This window comes from Pristiophorus japonicus, chromosome 4 (genome assembly GCF_044704955.1).
Source record: "Pristiophorus japonicus isolate sPriJap1 chromosome 4, sPriJap1.hap1, whole genome shotgun sequence".
NCBI classification, from domain to species: Eukaryota; Metazoa; Chordata; class Chondrichthyes; family Pristiophoridae; genus Pristiophorus; species Pristiophorus japonicus.
The window spans coordinates 96,082,803-96,097,687 of NC_091980.1; the positions used below are offsets into that span (position 1 = coordinate 96,082,803).

Sequence of the window (14,885 nt, forward strand, 5' to 3'; positions counted from 1 at the left end):
CAGGTCTCGTTACATCTCCCCTTTTCCCACCATTCAGATAATAGTCTGTCTCTCTCTTTTTACCACCAAAGTGGATAACCTCACATTTATCCACATTATACTTCATCTGCCATGCATTTGCCCACTCACCTAACCTATCCAAGTCACTCTGCAGCCTCATAGCATCCTCCTCGCAGCTCACACTGCCACCCAACTTAGTGTCATCCGCAAATTTGGAGATACTACATTTAATCCCCTCGTCTAAATCATTAATGTACAATGTAAACAGCTGGGGCCCCAGCACAGAACCTTGCGGTACCCCACTAATCACTGCCTGGCATTCTGAAAAGTACCCATTTACTCCTACTCTTTGCTTCCTGTCTGCCAACCAGTTCTCAATCCACATCAGCACACTACCCCCCAATCCCATGTGCTTCAACTTTGCATATTAATCGCTTATGTGGGACCTTGTCGAAAGCCTTCTGAAAGTCCAAATACACCATATCAACTGGTTCTCCCTTGTCCACTCTACTGGAAACATCCTCAAAAAAATTCCAGAAGATTTGTCAAGCATGATTTCCCTTTCACAAATCCATGCTGACTTGGACCTATCATGTCACCTCTTTCCAAATGCGCTACTATGACATCCTTAATAATTGATTCCATCATTTTACCCACTACTGATGTCAGGCTGACCGGTCTATAATTCCCTGTTTTCTCTCTCGCTCCTTTTTTAAAAAGTGGGGTTACATTGGCTACCCTCCACTCCATAGGAACTGATCCAGAGTCTATCGAATGTTGGAAAATGACTGTCAATGCATCCGCTATTTCCAAGGCCACCTCCTTAAGTACTCTGGGATGCAGTCCATCAGGCCCTGGGGATTTATCGGCCTTCAATCCCATCAATTTCTCCAACACAATTTCCCGACTAATAAGGATTTCTCTCAGTTCCTCCTCCTTACTAGACCCTCTGACCCCTTTTATATCCGGAAGGTTGTTGGTGTCCTCCTCAGTGAATACCGAACCAAAGTACTTGTTCAATTCGTCTCTCATTTCTTTGTTCCCAGTTATGACTTCCCCTGATTCTGACTGCAGGTGACCTACGTTTGTCTTTACTAACCTTTTTCTCTTTACATATCTATAGAAACTTTTGCAGTCCATCTTAATGTTCCCAGCAAGCTTCCTCTCGTACTCTATTTTCCCTGCCCTAATCAAACCCTTTGTCCTCCTCTGCTGAGTTCTAAATTTCTCCCAGTCCCTGGGTTCACTGCTATTTATGGCCAATTTGTATGCCACTTCCTTGGCTTTAATACTATTCCTGATTTCCCTTGATAGCCACGGTTGAGCCACCTTCCCTTTTTTATTTTTACACCAGACAGGGATGTACAATTGTTGTAGTTCATCCATGCAGTCTCTAAATGTCTGCCATTGCCCATCCACAGTCAACCCCTTGAGTATCATTCGCCAATCAATTCTTAACAAATTAGATGAGTTGACGGCACAAATGGTTACAAATGGGTATGATCTGATAGCCATTACAGAGACGTGGCTGCAAGGTGACCAAGGCTGGGAACTAAATATTATGCAGTATTTGACAATTCGGAAGGACAGACAAAAAGGAAAAGGTGGTGGGGATAGCTCTGTTAGTAAGATATCAGTGTGATGGTGAGAAACGATACTGGCTCAAAAGAGCACAATGTTGAATCAGTTCGGATGGAGATAAAGGGAAAATGTCACTGGTGGGCGTAATCTATAGGCCCCCTAAAAATAGCTACATTGTTGGATAGAGTATAAATCAAGAAATAATGGAGGCTTGAAAAGAAAAAAGAACGCCAATATTCATGGGCGATTTTGAGCGGACAAATCAAATTGGCCAGGGTATCTTGAAGAGTTCATAAAGTGCATGCGGGATAGTTTCCTTGAGCAATATGTTGCGGAACCAACCAGGAAGCAGGCTATCTTGGATCTGGTTCTGTGCAATGAGACAGGATTAATTAACGATCTCCTATTAAAGCATCCTCTTAGAATAGCATGCTTGAATTTCAAATTCAGTTGGAGGGTGAGAAAGTTGGTTCTCAAACCAGTGTCCTAAGCTTAAATAAAGAAGACTACAAAGGTATGAAAGCAGAGTTGGCTAAAGTGGACTGGGAAAATAGATTAAAGTGTGCGACAGTGAGCAGTGGCGGACATTTAAGGAGATATTTCAAAACTTTCAACAAAAATATATTCCAATGAGAAGAAAGAACTATAAGAGAAGGGATAACCATCCGTGGCTAACTAAGGAAATAAAGGATAGTATCAAATTGAAAACAATGGCATACACAGTGGCCAAAAATAGTAGGAGGCCAGAAGATTGGGAAAATTTTAAAAGCCAACAAAGAACAACTAAAAATAAATAAATAAATAAATAATAAGGAAAGGGAAGATAGATTATGAAAGTAAACTAACACGAAATATAAAAACAGATAGTAAGAGTTTCTACAGGAATATAAAAATGAAGAGTGGCTATACTAAATGTCGGTCCCTTAGAGGATAAGATGGGGCAATTAATAATGAGGAACAGGGAAATGGCAGAGACTTTGAACAAATATTTTGCATCAGTCTTCATGGTAGAAGACACTAAGAACATCCCAATAGTGGATAATCAAGGGGCTAAAGGGAGGGAGGAACATAAAAAAAAACAATCACTCGCTAAAGAAGTAGTACTTGGCAAAATAATGGGACTAAAGGTGGACAGGTACCCTGGACCTGATGGCTTGCATCCTAGGATCTTAAAAAAAATGGCTGCAGAGATAGTGGTTGGAATTTACCAAAATTCCTTGGATTCTGGGGAGGTCCCAGCATATTGGAAAACAGCAAATGTAACGTACCTGTTTTTTATATTTTTTTTAAAAAGGAAGCAGACAGAAAGCAGGAAACTCTAGACCAGTTAGCCTAACATCTGTCGTGAAAATGCTGAAGTCCATTATTAAGGAAGCAGTAGCGGGACATTTGGAAAATCATAATTCAATCAAGCAGAGTCAGCATGGTTTTATGAAAGGGAAATCATGTTTGACAAATTTGCTGGAGTTCTTTGAGGATGTAAAGAGCAGGGTGGGTAAGAGGGAACCAGTGGATGTGGTGTATTTGGATTTCCAGAAGGCATTCGATAAGATGCCACGTAAAAGGTTACTGCACAAGATAAAAGCTCACGGGGTTGGGGGTAATATATTAGCATGGATAGAGGATTGGCTAACTAACAGAAAACAGAGAGTCGGGATAAATGGGTCATTTTCCGGTTGGCAAACAGTAACTAGTGGGGTGCTGCAGGGATCAGTGTTGGGGCCTCATTTGGATGAAGGGACTGAGTGTAATGTAGCCAAGTCTGCTGATGATACAAAGATGGGTGGGAAAGCAAATTGTGAGGAGGACACAAAAAATCTGCAAAGAGATATAGACAGGCTAAGTGAGTGGGCAAAAAGTTGGCAGATGGAGTATAATATGGGAAAATGTGAGGTTATCTACTTTGGCAGAAAGAATAAAAAAGCAAATTATTTTTTAAATGGAGAAAAATTGCAAAGTGCTGCAGTACAAAGAGACCTGGGTGTTCTTGTGCATGAAACACAAAAAGTTAGTATGCAGGTACAGCAAGTAATCAGGAAGGCAAATGAAATGTTGGCCTTTATTGCAAGAGGGATGGAGTATAAAAGCAGAGAAGCCCTGCTACAACTGTACAAGGTAGTGGTGAGGCCACACCAATACAGTTTTGGTCTCCATACTTAAGAAAGAATATATTTGCATTGGAGGCTATTCAGAGAAGGTTCACTAGGTTAATTCCGGAGATGAGGGGGTTGACTTATGAAGGTAGGTTGGGCCTATGCTCATTGGAGTTCAGAAGAATGAGAGGTGATCTTATCGAAACATATAAGATAATGAGGGGGCTCGACAAGGTGGATGCAGAGAGGATATTTCCACTCATGGGGAAAACTAGAACTAGAACTAGGGGACATGGTCTCAGAATAAGGGGTCGCTGATTTAAAACGGAGATGAAGAAGAATTTCTTTTCTGAGGGTTGTAAACCTGTGGAATTCTCTGCCCCAGAGAGCTGTGGAGGCTGGGTCATTGAATATATTTAAGGTGGAGGTAGACAGATTTTTAAGTGATAAGGGAATAAAGGGCTATGGGAAGCTGAGTCCATGATCAGATCAGCCATGATATTAAATTGCAGAACAGACTCGAGGGGCCAAATGGCCTACTCCTGCTCCCATTTCTTATGTTCTTAAAATGATCTCCGGAATAAAATAATAGAGAGACTAGTGAAACTGGAATTGTTTAGAGCAGATAAAGTTAAGAGGTGTTCATAATTATTAGGGGTTTTGATAGAGTAGATAAGGAGAAACTGTTTCTACTGGCAGGAGGGCAAAGTTAATTGGCAAAAGTGCCAGAGGGGAGATGAGAATTTTTTTTATATATGGATTGTTATGATCTGAAATGCACTGCCTGAAAGAGTGGTGGAAGCAGATTCAGTAGTAACTTTCAGAAGGGAATTGGATATATACTTGAAAAGGAAAAAATTGCAGGGCTATGAGGAAAGTGCCGGAGGTTGGGACTAATTAGATAGCTCTTTCAAAGAGCCAGCACAGGGAAAATAAGCTGAATGGCCTCACATGCTATATCATTCTACATTTTTATTAAATCCTATTTTCTGTTTTGTACCAAATCAATTTAGCCAAACAAATGCTCCATATGCGATCTTTAGCTCTGCTATTTTCTATATTATAGTATGAATGTGACTTCTAAAGTACGGAAAGTCCATGTATAAATGCAGAAATTCATGTGGCGTTAGGTTATATTTACGGTTACATTTGTGTAATTGAAGTAGAAACTGTGTTTGCACAAAAATGCTATATATTGTAAATAAACCATGTGGTTTTAACAATTTTATTCTCCCATCTTGCATCCTAAACACAGTAAACCTATTTCCAGACTTTCTAAAATTAAAAGTAGTAATTGCCTGAAATGCAGACTCTTATCCTACCTAATTAAAATAAAGTGCTATTCTTTAGCCACTCCCAGGTCACGCACGTGGTCCCTCCGAACTGAGCCAAATCAGTCTGGAAGCAGAAAAACTTCCCAAGATATTGGAGCCTTTAGAAGTCAACAATGCTGGTTCCGAAGTTATGAAAGATCAAGCTGATAAGTCCAGTGAAGGACTATTGGATGAGGGCATATGTGGCAGTGACAGTGACAAAGCAGAGAGTGAAAACTCGGTGAAGACTATCAGCTCAGACTCTGGAACTGATGATGGTAAGACCAGCCCATGTGCAAAAGACAAGTCTAAAATGGATTTGCAGACTAATGATGGAAAAACGAAGGAGGGCATAAATGCTTCAGAAGAGAACAAAGTATCAGAACAGAATTCCACTGAGCAGCAGCAACAAAGTTTGACAGATAATTCTGAGTCTGTTCAGTCTACAGACGTGCAGATTTCTGAGGGCACTGCTGATTCAAAGAATGAGAGAGAATTGCTAACCAGAAATGAAAAGGAAAGTAAATCTGATAAAGTCACTCTGGTCCCGGATTCATTAACTCTCAATGGAGCAGTAGATTCTACCAATAGAAAGTCAAAGAGAGATTCTGATTCGGGTAGCATATCTGCTTCCGATAGCCTTGACTTGAACATTTCCCTTTCAGGTGATCTCTCTTTGAACAAGGAAAGTGGCTCTCTATCAATACGGGTAAGAAATTTTTGTTGTTTAAAAAGTTCAGGATTGTTAAGGGAGTCACTGTCTTACTGGCATTGACACAGAAAAGTGTATGTTGTGCGTCTGCAATTTTTGAAAAATATTGGTTTTCTATTGGATCAATACGGCACACACACACCCACACAATTTATATTTGCCATAGATTACTTCTAATAAATGCCATTATTATGGTTATTTTTTTTAACTCAACGATTACAGCAGATTCCCCTCAAGTGAACCAGACTCGAGAGCTGGGAGTGTAATTGTTGGATTTCTTAACCCAGGACTAATACCTTATTTAGCATAACATTGTATATTGGAATTGATGTAATATCCTCAATATATCTCCTGTAAACCCAGAAGGCAGAAAGCTGGAACTTATCATGCATCTATATTAACCAGTCAAGTTTATTTCCACTCCTATTTCAGATCATGAAAGATCTGGATGTAGAGTGCTCAGGGTTAATTTATCCTTTTTCAGTTTTAGGCTTTCTCCAGGTGACAATGAATGGTCAAGCAACAAATGAAACAGTTGCTTCGAGTAAAATAGAAGAGTCTTCTCTTGTCCTTAGTACACAGAATGCAGTCTTGTGGTGTTGCATGTAGAAAACCAGAACCCTAACTGCCTGTGGAGTTCTACTCATTTGACTATATCGGCTACCATGCTAGAACTGCTGAACACAAACATTCTCAAGTTTGACACCTACTGTACTTTTGAAGATAGATAGATCAATCGATAATCAAATTAATCACATAATAAATCATCATATCCTCAAGTAAGCTACATGGAATGCTAATGAGAGAGGAAACTAGCCATATCTGCAATCTAGGCACCCCAAAACCTAATGACTGCAACTCATGACCTGTACGACACAATCTAATTCACACCTAACTCAGAGTTCTATGACTGTAAGCCAGACAAAATGTCTTGGCTGCCATTTCAAATTTTAGCAGTGAGTTTGTCTTCAGACAGGGTTGTCATCAATTTTAACTGATAAATACAAAATATACAAATCAGTCAAAAATGTTTAATCATTTTCTCATTTAAGTCATTTTCTCCAGTGCAGTGCAACCTCATGGTCGTAAAATGTGTGACAAAAGGCCTTTATTACATGTAGCACAGAGAATATATTGACAAATACAAAAGCAAAATACTGCAGATGCTAGAATCTGATAAAAACAGAATGCTGGAAATCTCAGTGGGTCAGGCAGCATTTGTGGAGAGAAAAACAGAATATATTGATCACTTGCCTGCTGAAGTTTATTTAACAAGAAAGGCATAGCATTTGATAAGGGGTTGGGGTGAAGAGTAATTTTCCAATCTGAACTGGTAGTGGGTCCCTTGCTCTTTAGCAACATAAATTGGAAATTCAGGCATTCACTACTGTTAATTTTTCCAACCTTTTTTTTAATAAAGTGAATGGTCCGATCGCTGTAACTTAGTATTTACAGTTTATATCAGGAATGAGCATGTGCTATGCTATTTTCAAGGGATGTAGCATATATCATCTTTCTGAGACAAATTTTAAATATACCAAATGGTATTGGCTCTTGAGTAGCAAATTGTACTGGATTGTGATAAACAACTCATTTAAAACATATATCCAAGATTCAAAAACATTATGCTTTTTTGGAAATGCAGTTAAGAAATTTGAATTCACTGGTACAATGGCTTAAGTGAAATAGAGCTATTGATACAAAACCCATCTGAAATAAATAGCTCCATCATCCAAGCTGAATCTGAGCAGATTTCATTTGTTGGTTGCAGAGCTGAGAGTTTATCGGTTCTAATTATTAATGCTCATCACCATGCAAGCCAAGAACTGTGTGCTGCAAATAGTACTCAGACTTGCATCGTGTGCAAGATGTGGCCAAAGCATCTTCACATTAAATTATTCTAGCAGCAACTGATAAGAAATCTAGCATAACCCCACATCAATTAGCAACTGATAACTTGGAATTTTCGTATCTTCTCGCACAGTTGTATTTTAAAATAAAAGGGTCTAAATATGTTCCTTTATTCTGGCTTGTACAGAATGGTTATGCACTGCATACTTCAATCCAAAAGATATATTACTTCAAATGGGAAGCCTTACCCAAGTGCAAGCACTGTAAACCCTCTACCCTACCCCAGTCTCTTGTTCTTACTTTACATTCTTTCTTCACTGTTTAATATACTTTGTCATGTAAGCCAAGGAAAGTGACATCACTCCATTTTAAGTTTTTGACATTGCTAAACTCCTCAGTATGTCTTCCTCTCGGTCAGTAAACTTGCTCATTAGGGCATTGTCCATTGTTGTCTTCAGTGTTCATTTTTCAGTCTCTGCCATCATTTTATGGTTGTTTTTTTTGTTTTACAGTAAGCATTTGATGGACTGCTGCTTGGCTCTTCCAATTTCTGCCTGTGTTTAGAATCTTTTTCCTAACTACACATCCCTGCACTATTTTTAAAGAAAATATTCTGTTAAATTTTCTTCCTCCTTTTGTAGGTGTAGGCTCCTTGCTTGGGTTACTTGATTGAAAGACAAGTGCCCTCCAATTCCTCAACCATATGGGCATCTATCATTTGAGTGCCCAGACAAAATGTGTGTTAAATCAGCCAGATTTAACTGTTTTTTGATTAAGTGAATAACGAATGATTATTTTTGCTGTTGTCCAGTAATTTGAGTCAATCGTTTTCAGTAAACAACAATGTCAACAAGGAGATAATTGTGCACGAATATTAAAATACACAAGACACTTAACTGTGCTGACTTCTGGTCCTGATGCTTAAGGGGGCAGTATAAGCAAGAGAAATAAACCCATGGGCAAATGTACCTCATGATAACATAGGAACAACCACGACTGCGAATATTCCATTTAGGAAATTCTGTCAAACTGGTGAAAGAGCTTGAAGAAACCCAAAAGCCAGCAAGTGTTCTAAAAATAGATCAATCATACTTACTAACTGGCGAATGAAATTAACCAATCAAGTGTGATTCACTTTGTGCAATTTAAAATTGGTGTGTGGTGTTTTTGTGTAGGGTAACAAAGCATACAACAAAACTCTCAAACGAACTCGAAAGTTTGTTGTCGATGGAGTGGAAGTGAGTGTCACTACTTCAAAGATTATTGGTGAGGATGAGAAGAAAGCTGAGGAAATGCGATTTCTAAGGCATGTGAAAAGATTTTTTAAATTTATACATCTTTGAATCTATTGAACAAATAGCTTCTATTAACTTCACAATCTATTTGGATCATTTTATTTCACTTTACAGGCCTTGTCTTTCAACTGCTTAAACAAATTTCCAAGTTTTCATAATACAGGTACAGCGCCTGAAATCTGGAATCCTCGGGACCGAGTCCATGCCAGATTTCGGGTTTTGCCGGATTTCGGATAAGAAAATCAAGTCTGAAATCCGACAGCCTCTGGTCCGAATCCGTGCCGGTTTTTGTGTTTTACCAGATTTTGGACCTCGTGTTGACGTTCCTTGCTGATTCCCGCCACTCCTCTGATTCTCGCGGCCCCCCAGCGCTGCATTTTTTTTTTTTCCCTGTTTCCTCATCCCTCACCGCTCAATGTCACCATCTTGGCCGCTTCAAAAATGTCCGTTTTTAGGACAATTCAGGTTTTCAGAATTCTGGATTCGGAACGTTGTACCTGTATAATGGAAACTGTAGAAACTAATATAGGTCATTGGCACAATTTTTGCAAGATCAAGCTGATTGGAAAGAACTACAGTTTTAACTTCGTACCTGGTCATTTTTGTGAAATTTTGTATTTAAAAAAAAAAAAACTAATTTAGCTATGGGTTTATTTTTGTGGCAAAGGACATTTATGAAATTCGGGAAAATAAGGCTCATGCAGAAATTGCCCGATCTATGGTACATCACGTAAAAGCTCTGCATGATCTTTGAATTTTTTTTCTTTATATCAACAGGCGGCAGGAGCTGCGAGAGTTGCGGTTGCTTCAGAAGGAACAACATCGGGCTCAAACTCTACTCAATTTCAAGCTACAGCAGCAATTAGAACAAATGATTCGACGGTTTGAGCAGGAGATGAATGTATGATTTATCGTACTACGACATTTTCTTTTTAAACACTTGGTATTTGTAATTTCTGGGATGAGGCTCAAAATTGTGTTGCTCTTCGGTAATTGTCTTTGTGGATAAAAACAACTGTCCATGAGAGAGTGCTAGCCACCTGATTATGCCGATCATATTCATGGATCTGATGAAGGGTTGTGTGCGCGAATATGGAAACCCACATTTCAGCTCGCAGCATTCACATGATACTGCGTCTATGAAAAGAAAGACTTGCATTTATATAGCGCCTTTCATGATCACCAGATGTCCAAAAGCGCTTCACAGCCAATGAAGTACTTTTTGAAGCGTGGTCACTGTTGTAATGTAGGAAATGTGACAGCCAATTTGCACACAGTGAGCTCCCACAATCAGCAATGTGATAATGACCAGATAATCTTTTTAATATTGCTTGAGGGATAAATATTGACCAGGACTTTGCAATAGTGCCATGAGATCTTTTGGGGCCTAAATTTAACGTCTCATCCAAAAGCTGGCACCTCCCACAATGCATCAGTCCCGCAGTACTGCACTGGAGTGTCAGCCTAGATATTGTGGGACTTGAACAATCAACCTTCTGACTCGAGGCGAGAGTGTTACCAACTGAGCCACGGCTGACAAAGATGATTAGGATTTAAATCCTGTCGGGGTATAGTTTTTTTTTAAATCACTTTTCTCATGAAATTTTAGGAGAAATAGTTGAGGGACAGATCCACTGTACAGCTTTGTTCTAGTATATTCTTTATGAAAACATTTTCAGACATGATTTGGGAAATAGATATTTGGTTATAAGTTCTGCTTCTTTTGATAGAGTTGGCTGTGTTTTTTCAGGAATTCCTTTTGAATAATGAATGCAGTATGAACCGTTACTATTTTTGTCTGCAGGCAAAGAAAAAGTTCTTTGACACAGAGTTGGAGAATCTGGAAAGACAGCAGAAGCAGCAGATTGAGAAAATGGAACAGGAACACACAAACCGTCTACGCGATGAGGCCAAACGAATCAAAGCTGAGCAAGAAAAGGAATATGCCAAATTCATTGATCAGTTGAAAGCTAAGAAGAAAGAGGTAAAGTTAATAAAATATGACAAGGTACATTATCAAGTTGAAAGCTTTCCAGCAAACTTGCATGGAAATTTTGTGAAAGCTTGAAATGCAGTCAAAACGAGCTACGTTTTCAACATGTGACTGAGATGACGATTGATAGCAATTCTTCGGATCCTGTTATTTAGAATGGGACCTCTAATCTGTCCATAATCTCTGAAGCTCCCTGTTTTGTGCTTATGATGTTCATTAAAAACTAAACAAAGCCTGCAAGTTACTTGAAGTCCAAGTGCAGGTAGCATATACAACCCGTGACCACTGGACTTTGAGTTCAAATTCTTGTTTGTAAAGTTTAAACACGCACTGAAACTACTCTTTGCTAGATAACTTATTCATCTTTGGTCACTTTGTTTCTGACACTTTGCTGATTTAATTCTGTTCTAACATCCTTTCAGTTAAAACAGATGAAATGTTATGGTGCACAGGTGAGGTTTTCTGTCAAAAGATTTTAATGTGTACATGGTCATGCACATTTGATCTTTGTACCTGAAGAATGTTGTAACTTTTTTACATTGTGATTGAAATACTTGGTTTGATGTTACTCTAGAACTGGTACATGTTTACTGTTTTCCAATGCAAATCACATACACATATTAACTTTTTTTTTTAAAGAGACTACAGTTGGTATTTTGTAATCTGTTTGCAATTCTTGTATTTTTCTCTTCACTAGGTGCCCTGTTCCAAAGGCATGAGAGTGGACTAACTATTTGTCCTGTGCCTCATTGTAACTGGGCCAATTTAATGTGTGCAAGAGCAGCCAGTGGGGTGGAATACTCCTTCTGATTTTCCATCCTTCCCTCGAGTATCTGACCTCCACTTGTATCATAGCATGACTGACATGGAGGGAAGGGAGACATTAGTGTGGAGGATAGTAAGCGCAACACCTCCCACATGTGTATTGTATTCGTAACTATTTAGATTTTGTCTAATTTGGAATTCTTCAGGAGATATGCAAATTAGTTATTTTGATCATTTAATAAGGTAGTTATTGTAACTATATTGATCAAATATTTAAATGGCTGATTCCGTGTTAGCAAAGTTTTCATCTCCAACAATAGCTCCCCCGAAAGCATGAAGGATTCTTCGGGATTCTAGCGAAATAGGAAACGCTAGGTAATACAGTGGTATAGAACGATTCACTGGGACACCCAAAGAAATCTCCCAATTTCCCATTTGGCCAGTCCTCCCTGGTCCTGTAGCTCTAGTGGTACAATACTAAACTCCTATGCTGGAAACTCCAGTTGAAGTCCTAGTTGTTCCTGGAGTTACAGGATTTTTAAAATATCTCCCAGTTGGTAAATATATGGCATACCTTGCTGTAGTGTGTCACCCCATTGAAGCAGAGGCAACAGTAAGTGTGGTACGCCATGCAAACGACAGAATTTAATATTATCGCCTGTAGAGAAATCAGCCCAGGGTATGGTAAAAAGGTGGGAACCTCTTTGCATGCAAAGTGAGCAAAATAACACATTCATTTATTCAGATTGCAGCTTTCTTCCAAGTCATACACAAATCTTAGCTTCTGAAGGAACAACTAAGAATAGAATTACTAGGATCTATGGCACAGAAACAGGCCATTCGGCCCAATTGGTCTGTGCAGTTGTTTATACTCGATATAAGCTTACTCCCACTGTAATGACCTCTTCCCACAATGCCCCGTATCGCTCGATTACCTACTGGTATGCATCAAGCCTTCCCTTAAATATGCCAATGCTGTCTGCTTCAACCATTCCATATGGCAGCAAGTTCCACATTCTCACCAATAAATTCTTGTAGCAGAGGAGGTTCAAACACCTGAGGAGGCTCCTTTAACCCCTTTTGTGCTTCTGGACAGGATACAAGTAAAGCCTGGTTTGTTCGCTCTCACACTTGCCTCAACTTTTCTCATCTCTTTTATCAATATCACTTTGACCATTGTTGCCTGTGACCTCTTAAGCTGCAGATATGCTGTCTTAATCACTCTTCCTCCTTACTCCATCCTTGTGTCGAAGTCGAGACTCCTCGCACTGTCTCCTGCTTCATTCTTTCCTTCAAAACTCTGGAATTCCTTGCCTCCCTTGATCTATTCTTCTGACAGCTTAGTTTTTTTTTAAACCCATGTTGGTAATACTACAAGATTTATCTCATCTTCTCCTCTACTCTCTCCAACCATGATACACTATGGGCTTTGGCTCTTTGCCTAGGTTTCTGATTTTTTTTTTAAAGTGACCATATGATTCTAACCCTATCCCTATCCATACGCCTGGCCCTAACCCTAACCTTACCCCTACCCCTAACTGTTCAAGTATCAATGGAACACTTTTCCAAAAAAAATGATTACCAGGAAGTTTTTTCTATCTTTAATAGCATTCAGAAAATTTTCTTTAATTGGCAGAAAAGTGTTATTAAACATTTTTTAAATACATTTGCAACTGAACACACATTGAAGAAAACTGTCAATTGTGAAGTATATTTTGTAAGAGAACCGTGGGGTGGTTAAATGCTTCCATTTTAGGAGGACGCCAAGTATTTTTTTAAAGCACGGCTTCTCTACAAGGACCCACCAAAAAAACACTTTTACTGTATCTTTATGTATATTACCATGAATTCCATTTTACAGACTCTTTTGCAGCACTCAAATTCAAGTTTGATCCAACTCCAGAACACCGATGCGTAAGTGCTCCTCTGGGGAGGGCGTCTTGCACTGTTCCAACTTTGCACCATGTGGAGTATAACTCCTACTGAGGGGTCAAACCCGGTTTAGAAAATCCTCAGTGGTCTTTTGGACTTCCTGGGTTCTTATTGAACTTGTTTTGCTGGCTGCGAGAGTGCAATTCCAGACAAGCAGCATAATTCAGGCGTTGGCTGTGAATTGATTCTGAAGTACAATACAAACTTCATCTATAAAGAAATTGAAAATCAAAAATACATTTTGCAATTTATTTTACTTAGCCATGACTAAATGGCATAAAATAAGTACACTTCTGCTTCATACATAGCTTAAGCACTCTTGTTCTTGATCCTGAAATCTCTGCATTTGATGCAGTTTATTAGATTAACTGTTAAAATATGTACTTTTTTGTTGTACATTAGGTAAAGAGTGAGGTTGAAAAACTTCCCAGAAACCAACGCAGAGACAGCATGAAACAAAAAATGGGAGAATTTGCACAGAAGAAACAGACACAGGTAGCAGCAGTGAATAGCAATAATGGATTAGAACGGGCCTAAAATTGAATAAGTAAGCTGCTTCCAGCTATTCTTGAGCTGAACTGGCCAAAACCCATTGGATCCTTTTTCATCTCTCCATCACAACTACTGTTTAAAGCTCTTCATTTGCACCATTTATGAACAAAAAATTACATCTGGCGATTAACTCTGGCATAGATCTTGCCCCACACGATAGACTTGGGTATCCTTTCCCAGCTCGATTCTTTCTTCACCCCAAAAAATAATTGTTCCCTTTTCACAAACTTGCTGCAAAAATTGATCTCCCTTGATGTTTCAAATGCCCTAGTTTTACGTAAAGGAGCCAGAATTACCTTTTTTATAGGTTGAGTTTGGTCCTTGTCCAGCGGGTGCTGCAGAAGTCTGGATAGGCTTGAATTTGGGGTTCAGGTCTTGGTCCAGTGAAATGTCTTAAAATGAAGAAATCTGCCTCTTACTTCAGTCAAGTGAAAGACCTGGTGCAATAAAAGGTAGATTAGAGACAGTCCTAATGCGGCCACTAGAATATTGGATTCTTGGCTTGTGCTCTTCATAACCACCTTGCTCATGCTTTTCCTGCGGTGTATGTGGACTGTTGGGTTAACAGTAATGGTAGCATCTGTGGGCGGGTGCTTTTAAGTGTTCTGTCGACCATACCAACTTTGTAACTGATAATACAGTTAGTTTTGGACACACTGTCCTGTGGAAGTCAGTATTTGGGATCATGTATTTTTGTGTACTTGGATGCGTAATTGCTTTTGGGGAACTGATCTATTGCAGATATATTTCTATAATGGGCAGCCTCGTAGATATTGGGTTGATAAATTATGGGCAGAA

General features: G+C 39.1%; 1 protein-coding gene across 2 annotated transcripts in view; it reads left to right on the plus strand.

Moving 5' to 3' along the window:
- Window positions 1-14,885, plus strand: part of stk10 (serine/threonine kinase 10) — a 132,063-nt gene that overhangs the window by 101,216 nt on the left and 15,962 nt on the right. The window contains exons 9-13 of one of the 2 annotated variants that reach the window (XM_070878436.1): window positions 5,025-5,696; window positions 8,726-8,856; window positions 9,623-9,746; window positions 10,650-10,829; window positions 13,938-14,030. In XM_070878436.1, the coding sequence (XP_070734537.1) occupies window positions 5,025-5,696; window positions 8,726-8,856; window positions 9,623-9,746; window positions 10,650-10,829; window positions 13,938-14,030 (1,200 nt within the window). The remainder of the gene's footprint in view (window positions 1-5,024; window positions 5,697-8,725; window positions 8,857-9,622; window positions 9,747-10,649; window positions 10,830-13,937; window positions 14,031-14,885) is intronic. The other variant, XM_070878438.1, reaches the window with a different exon arrangement.